The 18,703-nt window shown below is 43.1% G+C and overlaps 3 protein-coding genes across 4 annotated transcripts in view; 1 reads left to right on the top strand and 2 right to left on the bottom strand.

The window, feature by feature from the left end:
• Positions 1–39: 39 nt before the first annotated feature.
• atp6v0cb (ATPase H+ transporting V0 subunit cb) lies at positions 40–6,357 on the bottom strand. Its single transcript, XM_080474936.1, has 3 exons — positions 6,064–6,357; positions 2,010–2,193; positions 40–1,096 (listed from the first exon to the last, which is right to left on the bottom strand). Exons 1-3 carry the CDS (start codon positions 6,131–6,133, stop codon positions 892–894), a joined length of 459 nt encoding a protein of 152 aa, XP_080331062.1. The 5' UTR covers positions 6,134–6,357; the 3' UTR covers positions 40–891.
• A 3,228-nt stretch (positions 6,358–9,585) lies between these two features.
• On the bottom strand, positions 9,586–17,973 carry tbc1d24 (TBC1 domain family, member 24). Of its 2 annotated transcripts, none has more exons than XM_080459419.1 (7): positions 17,803–17,973; positions 14,517–15,631; positions 13,690–13,848; positions 13,496–13,559; positions 12,785–12,880; positions 10,858–11,101; positions 9,586–10,751 (listed from the first exon to the last, which is right to left on the bottom strand). In XM_080459419.1, exons 2-7 carry the CDS (start codon positions 15,500–15,502, stop codon positions 10,597–10,599), a joined length of 1,704 nt encoding a protein of 567 aa, XP_080315545.1. In that variant the 5' UTR covers positions 15,503–15,631; positions 17,803–17,973; the 3' UTR covers positions 9,586–10,596. The 2 variants fall into 2 exon arrangements, with proteins under 2 accessions (XP_080315545.1, XP_080315546.1); XM_080459420.1 differs by having other exon boundaries at positions 17,626–17,819.
• LOC308118335 (alpha-1,6-mannosylglycoprotein 6-beta-N-acetylglucosaminyltransferase B-like) overlaps positions 17,541–18,703 on the top strand; it is a gene marked incomplete at both ends in the record, with an annotated part of 44,743 nt that continues 43,580 nt past the window's right edge. Inside the window, one exon of the mRNA XM_080477705.1 lies at positions 17,541–17,617. Coding sequence (XP_080333831.1) covers positions 17,541–17,617 — 77 coding nt within the window. The remainder of the gene's footprint in view (positions 17,618–18,703) is intronic.

The raw sequence follows: 18,703 nt of genomic DNA, 5'->3' as shown, positions 1-18,703 counted from the left end.
ATGGGAGGGGGGGGGTTGAATAAGACTGGAGAAAAAAAATGTGGAAAATACACTTGTGAGACCCGGAGCAGGGCGCACACACCTTTAATGCAAACAGCAGTACTACAGGAAAAACACTGAAGTTTGAGAATGGTCGCGTAATGATTAGAATACAGCTACACACAGAACTCCCACTCCACCAGCAACATACTAAAGGCAATCTGAATTATTAAACCAAGAATTACATCCAGAGGAATTCCAACCACTTATCACAATTAACCCACAGTGCATTAAATCTATCTATATATAGAGATATTTATATGTCTGTATATAATTATATATGTATATATCCTGGGAATTTAATTTTTGCTGCATTACAGTTCAATGAACAATTTCTTATAAATAAAAAAAATAATAAAACTCTTTAAGTCCATACACATTTGTCTTTGTAGATAGACCCTGTAGATATTGTGTTAACTCCCAGGTTGATCCGGGAGGACAGAAGAAACAAAACAAAAAAGCTGTGCGGCCCTTTGGTCGGCTCTTTAAGACCGGAGGCCGGGCTCCCTCAGCCGGGCCTCCACGCCCAAATATAAGTGGAGGAAAAGAAGGAATCTACATCATACAATTGTTTTTACAAACATTCGCACGCACGCAAACACGCACACACACACACACACACAAGACAGACAAATCACTACATTGCGCATTTACAAGTTGACTATCGGATCAGGACGACTGTACACGTTGTTGAGAGGAGACCAATTTCATGGAGCCAATTTCTTTTTGTTCCCCCCCCCCCCTTCACTTTTCTCATCTCGGGTGACAGATTTTTAGACCCCCCCCCCCCTACTTTTTCCCCTCCAGCAGCAACATAAAGAGTGATCTTGTAGTGGAGATGGCTGGGTGTTTTTATTTTGTGGAGAGGATGAGGGCAACGATGAGCCCGTAAAGACCCAGGACCTCAGCGAAAATCAAGATGAGGATCATGCCCACGAAAAGCCGGGGCTGCTGAGCCGTGCCTCTCACGCCGGCGTCGCCGACGATGCCGATTGCGAATCCTGCCGCCAGCCCGCTGAGTCCCACGCTCAGGCCGGCTCCAAGGTGGAGGAAACTCCTGCAGAGAGAAAGGTGTGAGTACAAACACACCGAGGATCACATGAGGCGATGCAGGTAAAACAAACGAGAGCATCGCCAACGTGCGTCAACGTGGAAGCAGCAGGGTTAGAAGATGCATCGTTTCCAGATGAGCACCAATGCAGGAAGTGTCAAGTCAACTAAACAGGTCAGTTCATGCACTAAGAGTGTCCTGTCATCACTCCAGCCAGCAGTTTGCAGCACAATTTGAGTTTGAGTTCATGAAGAAGGCTGATGAGGTGGACGAGCAAAGAGAACCTCACAAGAGTCTAATCACGCGTGTTCTACCTGCGGGAGTAAACCACCTCACCACAGGGGGAACATGCAAACTCCACACAGAAAGGCGCTGCAGGCCAGTTCATATTAACACATGTCTTGTTAATCTGCCTCCGCCACAAGAGTACAGCTCGTCTCAAACCTAAATGTGGTTAATCAACATTGATTATCTGGCTTTAGTTTGTAACTTCATGCATTTCAAATAGTTTGTCTCTTTTAAAACCGTCCCATCCAAATCTATTTTTTACATGGAATGACTGAAATTAAACGGTGGAAACTTTAGAACTTGGTCTCCAGATTTAGGTCAAGACCTGTATTAAAGACTGCACTCCTCCCACATTGCAGACGACTGTACACAAAAACTATTACTCCTCAATTGCAACACCACATATTTAGCCAACAAATCCTTAATTGTAGTGTGATGACACGTCTCCCTGTTGATAGTGCAAGCCAGTGAACACAAACATCCCCGGTGATGTCAAGAGACAAAGAAAAACAGTGGCTGCATTCATCGGTTTAATTATTTACAAATGCTAACCAAACATATTGATCTGTGCCACAAAGGGAACAGATCAATATCAAGTCAAATTGTGTGAGGAGTTGCGAGTTGAACTCACTTGTAAAGAGGGATATCAGCTGTGATGCCGTTGGCAATCAGCACTGCTACAACCAGGCCGTAGATGGCTATAATACCCGCCATGACGACGGGGATGATGGACTTCATGATGAGCTCTGGCCTCATCACAGACATGGCAGCGATACCCGTCCCACTCTTGGCTGTGCCATAGGCTGCTCCCAGGGCTAAAGCACACAAACACACAAGTTAAACAGGCAAATAGAAGGATGACTGAAATGAGAAGACAGAGTGATGAAGCAGAAGTGGTACGTGAAATTGTGCAACAACAATAGAATTATCGCTTTCGGTTCCCCATGAAAGTCCAACATGGGTCCATTTGGGGATTTCTCGCTGTGAATCAAATCACAAGGTTTCTTTCTGGAAGACTGAGCATCAACCTTTTCAGTGAACGCCCGGTCCAAACAGAAAAACTGTCATTTAAGAACTAAGTTTGTTGGCTTGCTGCAGAGCTTTACTGTATATTGCTCTGCATAGGCATCAGATAATCAGAGTCCCCAGAGAGAAGAGCAGTTCTTGCTCCTGTGCTTTCTCCAGCTCGTGCTCTCTGGATAAGATCACACTAATGTAATGAGTTTAAGGATAACAAAACGCTTTATCAGCAGGTTTAACTACGTCAGTCTGACAGAAGTGAAAGCATTGTGCAACCTACGTCACGACCGAGAGACTGCAGGAGGGACATGACCACACAGCTGCAAAATTACCAACCACAGATTGAGAAGAATAAACAAGAGGAACCAGCCATAAACTGCTGGTCAGCACCGCACCACAACACGGGAAGAGTCACATCATATCAGAGCAGCATGTCAGGAATCACATCAGGCTCATGTCACTTTACCACAACAGAAGTTCTGACATAACCGACTACAGTCAAATATCTCCAATAGCATATATGATTTCTATATAATACTTCACCATCCAGCATTAGGTACATTTTTTTTTACATTGAATCCACCTGAAAAAGCCGGTCAATTCAGGGTAACCGAGCAATCCACTCCGTTCTAAAAGAATAAACAAAAATAGTGAAAATGTGAACTCATACAGATCTTGTGGGTGTTCAGGACCTTCCATTGAACCCGTCATACCAGTGGCGGACTAACAAGCACCTGGCAAAGTCACTTTACTGGCGCTTGGTGGCCAACAGACTGATGACTAGTAAATGAGAAGGGATCGTTTTGACAGGCAGTGTGCTGTGCACATCGCCTACAGGGGCCTTCTGCTGTGTTTGTGTTGTCAGTGAACCTGGGCACCTTTCTGATTAAATCCAAGACTCGCCCTGAGGGTTTTCTGCCAAATTCATCGGGACACAAGAAAGATGTATGAGCCAATCTTCAAATGTACACATGGCTGCCAGCCACGACCCCCGGATACTGATCCATGACCCCCGGATGCCATCTACAGTACATATGAAGGCGTCTAGCTGACGTGGACAGGAAATGCCACATTTTAAATAACATTGCAATAATCACAGAAGTGCCTGATTTGATAACTTGCATGTATAAAACCAACAATAGCAAATTAAAGGAAATTGTGCAAATTTAAATACATGTTATTTAGTATCTATCAATTATTTAGCATTTCTTATCAAAGCATTAAAAAACAATGCTCAGCACTTTTGCTTCTGCAAAGATCCTCCTATTACCAGTTACTGCACCTGGTTGAGATTTAGTTTAAAAGTGTTAAAAATGTAATTTTCTTTTTTACAACCACACAATGCTACAAAAAGTACACTAAATAAATGACTCAATTTAAAGACTGCAGGACAGAAGAACTCGTGAGTCTTCCACAGAGCTGCAGCACATTTAGTCAATTGTTTAAACTAGTAATAGTTAAATATGTGGGATTTTGGTCAGTATTGCAGGAGATCTGGTTGTACAATTGACATGTAATTATAAATTCAAATCAACTCTAAAGTATGTGAATGTCCAACAACACTTTAGGATTATTTTAGTGGCTCATTAAGTATTAACCAAAATGTACCATTGCCCTATAACACCATTCCAATGCAAAGTTGACTAACTTTTAACTTTCCTGTGCAAACAGAGACAAGATCCTAGAAACGGTGTCTTCCTGGTAGCATCCGTTTCTTTTTAGAGTTCAGCCTCATTAAGAGCAAGAGTAATAAATTACCGTCAGTAACATTATCCTGCGACTCCTTTCTTTGAAGCCTTGGGCTCACCGAGGTGAGGCAGAAGAGGACGGAGTGGAAGAAACACTGGGATTTTTAAACAGTTACTGCTGTTCTGTCCCTAGAGATTACAGGTTTGATGTGTGGCAGTGATGTGAAGAGGCAGCACAACCTCTGGGCTTTAATCCTAATCCCGTCAGATTAGGTGAGGAGATGTTTTCCCCCACCTCCCTGCAGAATATTTGATACATGGATGCCGTGTGACGTCTTGTGATGTCAGAGCAGGAGGTGCCTCCAGCTGGGGAGGATCTTTCACACAAAATGTTCATGTAATAAACAACAGATTGGTCTGCTTTGAGGATCATGCTTTTAAGGAGCAATGGATAATATAAAGATTCATACTTAACTTTAATGTTCTATTGCTCACTCTACAAACAGATTTATACATTGAAGCGAGGTACCAAAGAAACTATAATCTGTCAATGACTCAACAGCACATCCCAGGATTAAGCTGAATCATCAAATGTCCTCATTTGTCGAGACAAATATCATGTCCGTTCTTTACACCAGTGTGATCTCCTCCCTACTAGCCAATTCACCAGCAGTCACTCCTTCCCAACTAGTATCACTATTGGGAGTTAATGGCACCAACAATCTCAACAGAACCACTTTTCTAATCCCTGTGGTTTAGGCATCAAGAGGAGTTTGACATTTTATTTACAGGATATGTCTTATTGCCTACTACTACTGCAGCTAACACCCATGCACTTAAATACCAGGCTAAGTCCTTGAAATTCCAAAACAGGTCATGTACATGTAGGACCTGACTGATATTTCCATCACAGAATCCCTCCCAACCAAGTGTGATCACAGTAACAAAGCTTCCATTGTTCTTGAATGATCAAAGACAGAATACAAAGAAAGAAAGAGGTTGCGACCAATTACCAAATAAAACAACTAAATTCCCACTTCCCTCTTCCTCTACAGACACAGATGTGTTGCTTACGTAACACGGATTCGGTGAACAAATTGTTAACTTCTCCACACTTTCGGAGATCAGACGGTGATTCCCAGTCAGAAGTCTCGTCATGTGATGATCATGTGACTCAGTGTCATTCCTAGGGGCAATAAGGAAGTCGACCTGCTGGTCACGGTTTCCAAAGACCATTTTAGTTTGGCACAAAGTGCAGTTTACAACTAAAAATAAAAAATGTCTTGATGTCACAGGGGAGAATTGTCAAGCGTGAAACCATTTTCGGACAACCACGGAAATATTGCTCAGTAATTAAGTCGACTTTGACGCAAATAATGATTACAAGCACTAATTATTCTATCGTCTTGAGCGCTTTAGACACAAGTGAGATATTTTATAAGAAAGATGGCCATCAGCTCAAAGTGGCTTCTGCTACATGCTAACTGGCAGCTGTGTGGATGGTCGATGACACACAGTGGGGCTCTTTAGGTTTTATAACAGTTATCTACAAATAATCAAATATCAAAATAATCTTTTAACAAGGTATATTGGCATCTGTTTCTGTTTTAACTCTACAGAGACACACGTCAACTGAGGGAGGCTAACGTCAAAGCTAGCACCACTGGCTAATTAGACATGACGAGTTCGTATTTTAAGTCGTTGACGCAAAAAGCTATATTAAATACCACACACTTGTTAACTGGAAAAAGGTCAAATGCAACAAAAAAAATGGTGTAATGCTCAAACTTAAATCTACTTAAATGACAGTAATGGATGGCCGTTGTGACGCTGACGTTAGCATTGCTAGCAGGTAGCATTTATAAAAGTCAGCTTCACAAGCAGCGTTAACAGCTAAATGTACGAAACGAGTTCATAGAAAACGATTAAAAAAAAACACTTTGTGACTCGTCGACAAGTTTAAATGTGAAAACTCACCGCTGAACACCATCGCCGCAGAGGCACCCATCACCGCGAAGAACGGGGAGTATTCAGGAGATCCAGACATTATTTCTACTGACGAGTCGCGTATAAAAATAAACTAAAATATACAAAACCGTTCGTCAATAGTGGGTCAAAAAGAGAAATGGCACTTCACGGGGGCAATCGAAGGCCACGGGCGTGAGATACATACAAAACAGCGGTGACAGCAGGGACCGTGCGCTCAGCTGAGCTAACTAGCAGAGTGAAGCTCACAGTCACGACTCGGATAAATACCCGGCGCAGCGGCACAAAATGGCGAAGCGGAAAGTATCACCTGACCGGCCGTACGGGATAACCTATCAACGTCTGAGTGAAGGGGTGCCTGGGCAGTGACGTTAAAGTCCCTGTAACATATAGTGTACCTTACAAGAGGATTGTAAAATAACAACAAAAGATAATGTAAAAACGTATTGATACGTTTTGTATTCAGACAACGCTTTATATGGTGCATTATGTTTTAATTGTTTTTTTGAAGGTCCCCCTATCAAGAGTCACTTTGGTATGCTCCGCTGCAGGCTTTCCCTTTGATAGCCACGCTTTCCCCCTCAGAACAAGAGGGATGGAATACCCAAAATATGTTTAGGGAAAGGGAATATTTTATACCTACACATCTTTGAATACACCATAAACATTTTTTAATATGATTGGAAAAATTCTACCGTAATTTTTCTTTGTTGCAGTGATTGGAAGTGATTGCCACACTTTGACTAAGCCATGCAACTAAAGGTGGTTTACAGTCAACTGTGACATGCTGCAAAGAGGCGCCTGAGAGTGAGAGAATTTGAGGATGAGTGTGCTCAATGGGGGAGAGGACAGAGGACAGAGAACCCCCCCCCACCACCACCACCACCACCATCACCACCATGCTACAGCATGCAGCTCCCAGCTAGTGCATGCTCAGAGATCCTGCAGGAGGAGGAGGTCAAGAGAGCTGGCACCCCATGACATAGAAGAAGAACGCCTCCATGTGACTCAGAGGGAGCATGTGCAGTCTCGTGCCTCCTCCTTCTCCCTCCATCTCCCATCCATCCCCTTCCCTCTGCAATGCCAGTCAAGTCAGCAGTACAGGACCCCTCCCCCAGTGCCCACTGTAAAGCCCCATCACTCCTGATGGTACATCTCCAGGAGCATCGCAGGCCCCCCTTCCCTTCAAACACATGCAGAGGCGGCACAGCATACAGCACTAAATCAGCCTTAGACAAGGATGATCATGTGTGTATGAGGAGCAATGCACCGGTGATGTAAAGGTCACAATGAACGAGATTAATGCTTTCTATGTTTCTCCTCTGATGGATGACTGAACTCAACCTGAGCCATGATGTAGCTTTTCTGTAGTGATCAGATCATAGTGTGTTCCTTCTTCCAGCTCATTTAACAGCATGCTGCATGATAAACATGTTGTTTGTTTGGGTGGGGTTTTCTAGATCCGGGATGGAATTAATGAATAATCAAGAAGAGGACAGGAATACGCCTTTTTTAATGTCTAGTCTTTGAGATGCAGAATCAGGGGAAAAAAGGGAAAATTCTTACAATCGCCTGATGTTAAAAACAAAACACGGCACCACACATTGTTATGGATAGCGACAGGGTTTTGAGTTGGCTCTTCATCAGCCAAATCATGTATCGTCAGATCAGCATCGGTGTCTAAATATAGAACCTCTCAGTGTGTTTCTAAGGTATGAATAAAGGAAGTCATCAAGCCGGGCTACAATCAAACCTATTACTGTTTCTTAACTGTTAAATCCAAAAACATGAGTAGTTTTCATTCATTGTCATTGGGGATAGATACAATAAATAAAAAAAATAGATTAGAAGGACAAATGTTGGATTATAAAACAAAATTTGCTTTTCTATATGAAAATAAATGACAATTTGCTCAAAATGCATGTTTGGTGTCGTTTCCTTTCCCCAATAAAATAGAAATATTCAGTTTGTATATCACATTTCTTATGACAGCTCTTATCTGCTTCTTAATCCCGTGTCCTCAAGTCAGTGGCACATTGACTGAGGGGCGATCAAGCAAAGGCCCGTCTCAGTGTAGGGTTAAACACATAAGCATCTTACTACTTGAGGCTGGAAAGCATAGTTTTCAGGAGCAGCACCAGACCAACACCCAAAGGAGCAGCTAAATATAGAAGTGCATGTGCGATTAGCAGAGTGTGAATCCTGAATGAACGCTGCCTTCCAAAGACAGAGTCAATGCCACTTAGTGTAAAGAGGGAATTACTGCACCACTTTGCCATGGAGGACGCAGCATTTCTGCTGATGGATTAGGCACCGACCCATCCACTGGAAATTAATTGAGAATACATTTTTAAACAGCAATATTGCATCAACATCGATTCAGAGATTGTTTCACTCCAACATGTAATAAAATGCTAAATTGCTGCCGTTCGCCACTGTGTCTGTATAATGTACTGTATCTACGTTCCCTGTGTGGTAGGCCCTATTAGGTTTAATTAAAATACAATCACAGGGATTAAAATGAACTGTGCAGCCAAACTGAATGAAAGCAGAAAGAGCTTAGCAGACATACTTATAAGCATATCTGACTCATTTCTGCTAAATATTTTCCAGTCATGCAGCTCATCGTCAACTTCCACAAAGAAGAAACTGCAAAACAAAAATAGAGTGTTTGCAGAGGCCCGTCTGAGGAATCTAATAGTCATAAAGTTTCAGTAGTTTAAATAAAGTCTCTAGTGTGCTTTTATTCAAAATAAAGTAAAAATCATAGAACATCTTTCATGTCGCTTGTCTCTTTATCGTGACCTTATATGGGTATTTGTGCTTTCTACTAAAGTAACAATAGTAAAAACAAAGGTAATAAATAAGTTAAGGAAATTGTTATGCCAACTATTGAGTGTATATGAATGCATTTCTTGAAAGTATGAAAACCTGTTAGAAGAAATTCATTATACACGGTGTGTAGTTTCCATCCAGTGTAGATTGTTTTGAGATCAACTCAGTGCTAAAGTACATTTTGCAATTTCAGCTACAAATGGTGGAATATGCATCTTTAAGGGACTTGATAAGCAGCGTGTAAAGGCAGATCTTTGTACCGACTAGAAAGTGTTTAGGATCCTTTAACAACAGAGGCTGAAACTACTATTTTTCATGTTTTAGAGATTGACCAATAAAAAAGGTAAAGCGTCAAAGCTATGAGGAGGTAAAGCCGCTCGTAAAACTAGAAACAGTTTATACCATCACTGCTGATATAAGCAGTCACAGAAGGCATGTTTGAAATCACACTGGAGCAATGGAGTGACATTAAAAAAAGAAAAGGAGTGGAGGTTGGATGTGTTGGTGCTGAGCGAGCTAAATGTGATCAGGTGACTCGAAGGCATCTGGCACACATCTGTGACACTGTGAAGAAACGCCACCATCTCACTGCACGAGCAGAAGTCAGAGATTTGGAAGGATAAAAACAAGTAGAGACAAATAAAAAACAGAAAAAGAAAAGACAAACGCAGGCCGAGTCTACTTAAAGCACAATGCTGTATTTTCACATTTGCAGTTTTCACACTGTTGACACATAATCGGCGCAAATACTTTAACATACAGATACCAGTTAGACGTGTAACCTCAACAACACTTCGTCAACAGGACTTCTTACAAACCATCTTCATACAGGAAAAGGACGGAAGTAACAGGAAAATGGAAAAGAAAAAGGATGAAGGAGCTGCATTGATCTCTCCATTACCTGCACACCATGAAAATGTATGTTTTACCCAGAAAAGGCTCACAGGACAGGAATATGCGTATTTCTGTTAACAGGAAAAGAAAAGTGAACCTAAAAGGTTTGAAAAGAAAGCAGTGCAAAATAGCAAAACTCAAAATCTCCACTGACATCCAGACATTTACTCAGTTCATTTAGCAGATCTCCCAGTTATGTTCAGAGGATCGAAAGTGCAATGAACCAAAACACGATCTTACAAAAGAAAAGAAGTCAGAAGAGACCTAATAGAGCTTCATTGCATCTCTATCGAGTTCCGTCGACATTTAAAGCAGAGTCGACTTCACACGTGTTGTAGATCTGAGTTCATAATGTAAAGACTGCAGAGTTAAACTGTACAACTGGATTTGGCAGATTGAGACGAGCTGCACAGCAAATAAACCTACATTACATTTCAGAAAGTCAAAGGTTTGGTCGACAGGAGGACGAGTACAGGTGATCCTGTTCCATCATCACTTCAATATAATTACACCACCACAGTACAAATTGGTAAATACAAAAATAAAGAAAGTAAACACAACTATCACGTTTCCATTCATATGTTGAAATTTGGATGAAATGCATCAATAAATAAAATAAATGAATTTGAAGGACGGATTCAGGCTCGTTTTCCACCTGAAAACATTTTAAGACTTCACACCAGCCACATTTCTCCGTGTTTTACGTATTATACTGCATCTTTACGTGGTAAAACCTGGTCCACGTCAGATCAAAGTGTGAACGTACATGTGAACCTATGTAGTGAGTGCGTTGCATTACGAGGCCATGGCGTCCTGGAAGCCCCACGCTTCCAGCAGTGAAACCTGGAAGCTCTCTGCACACAGAGGCGGGTTGTCAAACGTGGTGCAGCGGCCGGTGCGTCCATGATTCAGCTCAGAGTCGATGTACAGAGCGTTGCCGTCGCCTCCCCCTGAATAAACAACATGATGAGTTAGTGACCTTAATTTGCATGTTTCTCAGGTCATATTAACGAGCGGACGTCAGCAGTAAGAGAGACACTGAGACGATCCACTCACCCACGATGATGGAGTCAAAGTTTCCCGCCATGAACATGGAAGTATTCTTGGAGTTGAGGTTGAAGTGGCGGGCGGACAGAAATGGCGAAAGCTCTCCAGCAGGTTTCTCTGGCTGCTGTAAGCTGTTGTCTGCATTTGGGCCCTCGGAGGAGGCCGGGTCCTCCGGCTCCTGTCGTTTGATGGAAGACGCCAGCTCAGGGTGACGGATCACCACCCACTCGTAGCGCTCCATCTCCGGTTTCAGCTGCCAACCAAAGCAATGAAAACATCATCAACCCGGTTTAATCACATTTTATTTTTACCTTGGCTTATTTGAACACAAATGCACTTCAGCGCGCTTCTCTTTTAGTTGGACAGTTTAGAATTACTCATTGAGGTGTATTAGAAGGTCCTGAAATGTACTAAAAGACCTGTAAGAGCTTCTTCATGTAATGAATAGGCACCGTGTTTCTGCCTGTCTCACACCAATGGCTTTTTTTCCAGCTGTAACCACACCATTTCCTGTGAGATCGAAAGATGATCTAACTATCACCATTATCCTACCAGGGGAAGTACTGAAAACACATACAGAACATTCACGTCCTCTAGATACTATCAAACATCTGCTTATTCTGGCATTAACTGTAAGAGATGCAAAGTGCTGCAATTGATAAGAAGGTGAATCAGAAGCATTTGAATAGTTTGATAATTGTTTGGTTTAGGATCGAGGCTAATGCAAACTTCCTCTGAATGGATATTTTTTACAAGGTGTGTATTTGTACAGTACTTCTACTGATCTTAAAGCAGCTCCTGGAACTTTTCAGTAAAATACAAAACTACATCCTGTTTGGAGTTCTTGTACAATAATAAATAAAACATCTTCGTTACAATACTAATTTTCTCAAGCCAAGTGGTTTTAATGTTTTTTATTAAAGTCAACTATGACGAACCTTTTTAATCAACTGCTGCTTTTGTTTATTGGCGTTCTGATCTTTTTCAGTCACCAGAATCAATACCTTTTTCACACACTGAAAACACTAGAACAACTTAGATTTAACTTGGTTCTTTGTACCTATATTCTATTCTATCCTAAGGGATTAGGGGTTTGTTGTCACGGGGCAGCATGGAGAGCAGGGGACGTCCAGGGAGGGTGGGGTCACTGATGATACAGACGGTCTCTTTTGTAATCAACCAGTGTCTGTGGTCCGTTTATGATGCCTCCCTCGCCACCAGGTCTAAGAATGTCACATAAACACACTCAAATTGATACTGACTCAGTTATGTACTTCATGTTACAAATGGGGATAACAGTAATAATCATAATAAAGTAAAGCTTCCTCTTCTGCTCCAGGCCATGTAACAGATGCTGGGAGGAGCTGGCTGGTGTCTACTGCGTGTCAGCTGCGGTGTCAGGTACGACTGGGTCAGGTTACAGAAGTTCCCCCATCTATGTGTGCTTAAGCATTGCTCTTTGGGATGGTGGTGCTTTCTGGTCTGGAGGCTCACAACAGTCCACAGCTGTGCATCAGCAAGCAGAGCCAAGTGAATAATTCATACAGAGGACCAGTGTGCTTTTCTGTTTCAAGCTGTAGCACTATTATTAAGCCTGGTGCTGTGTTACTACCGGCCTCGTCGGCAGTTTGTGGAGTCGGTTCTGCATCAGGCATGATACTGTCTGGTGAAGTGTGACCTACTAAACAGGCTTTTTCTCAAGAGAAGCAGCAGCGCCCAACTCAAACCAGATCAAGGTGGATGGCACCCTCTGCTGGCTGTAATGTAGTACTGCGCAAACTGAATCTCCTCTAGTTAATTGGTCACTTTAATTTTCCCTTTAGTGTGAATGTGATCCTGTCTCTGTGTTCGCCCTCTGATGGAGGAAATGTCCAGGATGCAGCTGCATTCGCCTCCAGAAGTAAAAACTAAATTCACGTCTTGAAAATGAACTCACCCTGAAGACAAAACACTCTCCGGTGCCAAAGAAGCTCAGCTTGTTGCCTCCTCTCTTTCGCTCCTCCCAGTCTGTAGACAAGAAGGCGCCACATACCTGGAGAGGATAAGAAAAAACAAATAAACTAAAATAGATTCATCTGCTAAAACGATGTACATAATTTACTAACAAGTACTTTGAAATCATGACAGTGGTAGACTGCCATCTTTGAAATGGTATTATAATCCAATTAAATGATGTCTGTGTGATTATTAACTTTTATAACAGAGCAGGAGTCAAGCAAGAAAATAAAACCTGAGTCTTTTCTGAAACACATGAATCTGCTATAAAGTAGTAAACATTATCCACACTGCCGTGTTGGGACTGGCTTTAAATGCTAAATGACTGAAACAGCAAAAGAAAAGGTTTGGTTCCTCATTTCAAGAAGGAACTACTTCGGACAGGAACTAGTAATTGAGTAATTGCAGTACCATTTTGTTTTGGCTCCACTTCACAGTATTATATATCCTAAATATTCAAGTCAGTATGTTCTTGAGTTGAGAATATACAGGAATATAACATGTTATTTAACACTGTAGTTTGTAATCCATGAAAACCAGGAAGGAAAACAATCAGCGAAAATGTCCCTCCAACAAAATCCTTCTTAAAACTTGAAATCTTTGGGGTGTTTGCGGGAGAGTTCGCCGTCTACAGGGTGCAAGTCTTGCTTACGTCGCCATCTGTGGTGCGGATGAGGAGCAAAGTGGGCTCATAGCCGTCACAGTGGGAGTAGAATCTGCAGGTAAAGGAGTTTAAATTAGAACGATAAACATACCGAGTGCAAATGTCAGACTTTAAAAAGACTGTAAAATGCATAACTATTTATTGTCACAACAAGTTTAAGGTGAAACTATTGAGACGTGTACCTGTTCAGGCTGCATCCATGGTTGGAGGTGGTGAAGAGGAGCTGAGGCTGGCACAGGGCGAAACGCTCGGGGATCCACGACCAGATGTCGTGCATCTCTTTGGCGCTGACGATCTCAGAGGAAAATGTGTCGGGGTTGAGAGCCAGCTGAACGTTTCTCCTGGAGAAGACGAGGAGGGGGTCAGGACAATATATCCAACAGCCAAACGGAGATCACACAGCTGGTGATGAACCAGAAATGGAAGCACTTAAGCAAAGCATCTCCTCATTTGAAGTATTATCAATCAGCAAGCGTGCAGAATGGTAAAGTTATTGGAGGATAAATGGGTGGAGAGGGGAAAAAGGGTGGCGTGGAGATGGAAACCCACCTAGAACTGTACAAGAACCAGTGAGGTGAACACAGGAGTGCAGAGCAGATGAGACAGGATGGTTTGAAGGGAAAACCGTGGAACAAACCAAAATAATAGGAAACAAGAAGAGACGGTGAGGAAGATGGAAAAAGCAACGCAGATCAAACAAAGCTGCAGGACCTTGTTCAACTGAAGCTCTGTCAACATTTTAAATAATCTAAATGGTTCTTTTTTATACTGTGAGGAACTTATTCTATCCACACAACTGAGATTACATGATTCGAGGTCCAGTCATTGTGGGTGCGGCTGGGTTCAGTTGGATATTACCAATGACACATTATAGACTACAAAAGTCCTGAAAACCAGAGTCAATTCATCAATTTCTAACGATACCATGTTCTTGATAAGGTAAATCCATCAAAAGTATCTCAGTCCCTAAATAAAAAAGAAGAAATAATATCAATATTATCAACTTTACCGCTTCTGTTTGACAGTGATTCCTTTCTGCTGCAGGGACTTCTCATTTGTCAGCTGCAGCAGAGTGATCTCTTTACGGCTGAACAGACGGAGGGAGAAGGCTTTCTCCAGCAACTTGTCAGGGGTGACGGTGGAGGCGATGCCCTTTACAAATGCCTGGATATCGGCCCTGATTTTGCTTGAATCTTGCTCCTGGTTCCCCTGGCCCGCCTGGGCCGCTGCTTTGGACTTGCGGTAAAACTTGAGCAGGGCTATGGCCACACGGAAGAGGATTTTATAGCCCTCTACCAGGTACACATCAAGCACCCGGACCATGTGGCTGAAGGGAAGGTCACCGAGCACCCAGCGCTGCCAGTCCGAGTACACCTCCATCACATCCTGGGCCGTGGCCACGATCAGCTTGTGAGCCGGGGCGCAGTACTTATTGGCCAGATCACCAAACGTCATGCAGCTGGACTCGTACGCCAGGAACGTCTGGTCCAGCAGTCGCTTCCCTGGTTCGTTACAAGCCAGTATGCGGCTGATGTGGTCAAAACACTGAGCTTCATCCGCGCTGAAGTGCAGGAGCAGTGCGGTAACGGCTGGGAGTGCTGGGCAGTGGGAGATGTCTGGAAACTGTCCAGCCACGCAGCTGATGATCCGATGCGCTGAAGCCACCGCCTCCGCCTTCAGGCAGTAGTGCGGTACAGGACTATCATCTACAAACTCGGGAAGTGGGGCGAGGGAGCAGGGCTTCTTTGTGGCTGCCTCTCCCATGATGTCGCGGTACACTTCTGCATCGGGGGTAACTGTACGACAGGGAATGGCCTTGATGAGCTGCTGGTACACTTGTGCTCGTAGTTTGTGATTCTTGGCCCAGTAGCCTTGTCGGGCCATTTGCTTGAACTCTTTCAGGTCTTTGCAGTCCACCTTGGTGGGCCCGCTGCTCTTGGCCAGGTCCCCCATCTGGCTCCAGTCCACAAAGCCGCCATATTCCTCCTCAGCCATGGTGCAGTAAACTTGGTGGACTCCCCGAGTCACAAGAGAGGAGGACGTATCGCTCCAAGGTATTCCTCACCTTCAGGCCTCCACACAGCAGATAATAGGACAATTAACACTAACTGCCCATGATGGTCACTGGAGGGCACAAAGAAATAGAAAAGCTGAGATTAGAATGCATCATTAGAAAATTAGATAAACCATTACTGCGACGTGCATGATCGACACAGAGTAAAGAAAGAACAACATGTCTCAGCCTCACACAGTCTGGTGAATAAGGAAATGTGGGAAATTAAAGAGACGTGTTCCTGATGCCTGCAGTAAATATGTTCTGCAGCAATAATCAGATTCATTATGGAACTTCTATTAGATCGACACAGAAAGAAGCACAACTGTGAAGTGGAAAAACCCGAGTAAATCTGTAGCTTGAAAGGAATTTAAACTAAAAAACCAACTGAATAGGACCTTTACAGCAGGAATCGCTTTCACAGATTTAACTGGCTTCTATATGAGAGGAAAAAGAACTTCTGAATTACAACCACTAAACTTCACCAGCAGTTACTATTTAGTAGTACTCAGGTCAGTTCCCATCAGTTCTTACTCACAACATGATGTAAAGAACAACAACGCCAATCTTTTACACTGCAAATGGTTCACATACAGTCATCAAATCATATCAACACGTCACATGGGCGCATGTCCAAAGATCGCTTGCAATAAGCTTAACACAGGCAGCCATAAAACCACGAGATAATGTGCTTAAAAACAAGTCACATGGAGAAGGATGAGTCTGTAGATAGAAACTTTCTAAGAGGGACAGTGGGCTGTCATCATAATTTAAAAACTGACTGATTGAACAAAAACAAAAAAAAAAAGAAAATAGCTGAGAGGAAACTTAATGACAGCGTTCAGACGGACACATTCCCATTTTCCAACCATGCCGATAACGTATTAACATCGTTTTCAGGAAGCTTAGGGGTTTTCTGTGAAGCCAAGTGATAAAATAAAATAGTCTGAGTGATAAAATAAAATACATGCCAATATATGACACACAATTAATTGCCAATATAGACTCATAGTTTGTATTCTGGACCCTTTGCGAGTGGATATAGGCATGCTTATCTTGACACACATCATTTGAATATCAAGGGATAAAACACCATAAACCTATACATGAAAAAGCAGGATATCCACACAGCTGCACAGATAAATATTTCAATAAGATATTTATTTTAAATATTTAAATAAGATTATCAATCACAAGAGACCCATCACTTTCAATGAATCTGTCCCAGAACGATAGGACTTCTACACCATCTTATGTAATGGGATGTTAAAACAGACCAGCTGACTGTCGGTGAAGATCATCACAGACAGAGAAATCGCAGACGCTCAGCTCCAGATCCTATTCAACATGAAAGTACTGATAGAAGGGCACACTGCTTTACCACACATGCCCCTGCATGCAGAGGAGATGTGACAGTGTGTTGCAGTTGCATTATACCAGCATTTGAGGTTGGATGTTCATGCATGCACCAGAAAACTCCCAGCCAACGTCTTGATGCCGGCTCACTGCTGGCCCTGGTGCAGACGTGGTGCAGCCATCGAGCTGTGCCTCTGAAGCCGACCGCCGTCAGACGGCATTCATTTGCTGTTGCAGAGGCTCAGGCAGTGAACACAGTCTGCAATCAGCTAAAATGACAAGACAAGCTGCATCTGTGTCAACATGCACTGAGGTGCAGCCGCACGCGACGCTCCCTGACCTCGCTGCTTCCCACCACGGCGTGGCACGTTAACCACGAGCAGAGAGCAGGAGCCGACACGCCGTTAGGTTGGTCGGGTCACGCAGTGTTTAACATTAACCTCTGGAGTAAAGCTCCAAACAGCCTTTTCCATTCACACTTGCCAAGTTAGCATTGCTAGCTTTAGCACGGCGCTGTCAGCAGCGTTTCAGCAGCTCCCCCCCCCCCCCCTACACCACCACCCCCCCCCTACACCACCACCCCCCCAATAAACAAAGACACACCAAACTGTCTGACATGCAATAATGACGGAAAACACGGAGATGTTAAGAAACACCAGAGATGTGGTGCAGCAGCAGCAGCAGCAGCAGCTAGCCGCCGGGTACCCACCACTCATGAATCCGGTCCAGCCTCGGACTTTGTTACGGCGTCAATTTTAGAGCCGCGGAGGACAAATTAAACAACCGCGGGGACAGAGACGAGAGTCAAATCTACCGCGAGGGACGAAACACTTCGCAGGCACAAGAATAACGAGCTGATAGACTCAGAAACGCGCAGTGTCCGTACCTGGGTGTGAGATGTCTTGAGACGTGAACCAGCGTTCATATCAAGTCGCCTGGCGCATGCGCACTAAGCAGCGACACGCCAGTCACGGCGCGCGCCTGCAGGAGGTGCAGAGGACGTCCACGGGGGTCCTCAGGACAAACCTGCACCCTGCTCTGCATACTACAAACATCTGGTTCATTCGTAAAAACAGTGTCAGGATTATAGAAACAGATTAGCAGCATAACATCTTTGCATATGATCGTAATTTGATCCGTTTCAGTGCATCAGACGCCAGAAGCAACATAGGTTGTGCAAAGGTGTAAAGCAGTGTTATCAAACATTAGGCCTTTAGGCCAAAACCAAGCAAACTGTACAAATGACAGATTAAAAACACATTTCTGAAGAGTAGCTGAAACCACCCTGAGACAGATTATTTTGAGCAAAGAGGCATTAGTGTCACAGCCGTGCGCTCAGGTTCAGTTTGTTAAAACATAAATCATGAAACTAGAGGAGAAGTTTTCTTATTTCTCTGTATTTTGCACAACAAGGAAGCATTAAAATGGGCTTGATGTTGAGATTGTAATCATTTTTAGGCAGAAGCGTTTAGTATTTGCAAAAAGCTATCATCACTTATACTCTGCACTGCAACTAGGAACAACTTTAAAGTTTTAAGTACAAACATGACTATAGTAATGGGTCAACTTGTTTTATCTTTTTGAATTTGCCAGGTAACATTTTCACCTGATTCCCGATTATCTGGGTACATGTCAATTAGGTATTTCATCAATATTACATCCACCTTTTAAGTGAATCTCACAAAACAAAAACCAAAAACAGATATTTACACTACAGTCCCTTTTAGAGCACATAGCCCACAACCAGAACATCAGACACCATGCTCACTGAATTATTGTAGAGACAC

This window comes from Lipophrys pholis, assembly GCF_963383615.2.
Source record: "Lipophrys pholis genome assembly, chromosome: 1".
Lineage (NCBI taxonomy): Eukaryota > Metazoa > Chordata > Actinopteri > Blenniiformes > Blenniidae > Lipophrys > Lipophrys pholis.
Note: the sequence above shows the minus strand (reverse complement) of the source record. Positions and strands in the feature narration are given on the sequence as shown.

Excerpts from the sequence above, each read along its gene's own strand:
- atp6v0cb (XM_080474936.1), bottom strand. The coding sequence starts at position 6,133 with ATGTCTGGATCTCCTGAATACTCCCCGTTCTTCGCGGTGATGGGTGCC. Across the intron at positions 2,194-6,063 it reads TGCGGCGATGGTGTTCAGCG|CCCTGGGAGCAGCCTATGGC; the intron begins GTGAGTTTTCAC and ends TGTGTGCTTTAG. Across the intron at positions 1,097-2,009 it reads GCTGATATCCCTCTTTACAA|GAGTTTCCTCCACCTTGGAG; the intron begins GTGAGTTCAACT and ends TTCTCTCTGCAG.
- tbc1d24 (XM_080459419.1), bottom strand. The coding sequence starts at position 15,502 with ATGGCTGAGGAGGAATATGGCGGCTTTGTGGACTGGAGCCAGATGGGG. Across the intron at positions 12,881-13,495 it reads TCCGCACCACAGATGGCGAC|GTATGTGGCGCCTTCTTGTC; the intron begins GTAAGCAAGACT and ends TATCCTCTCCAG. Across the intron at positions 10,752-10,857 it reads CTTTGACTCCATCATCGTGG|GGGGAGGCGACGGCAACGCT; the intron begins GTGAGTGGATCG and ends TTGTTTATTCAG.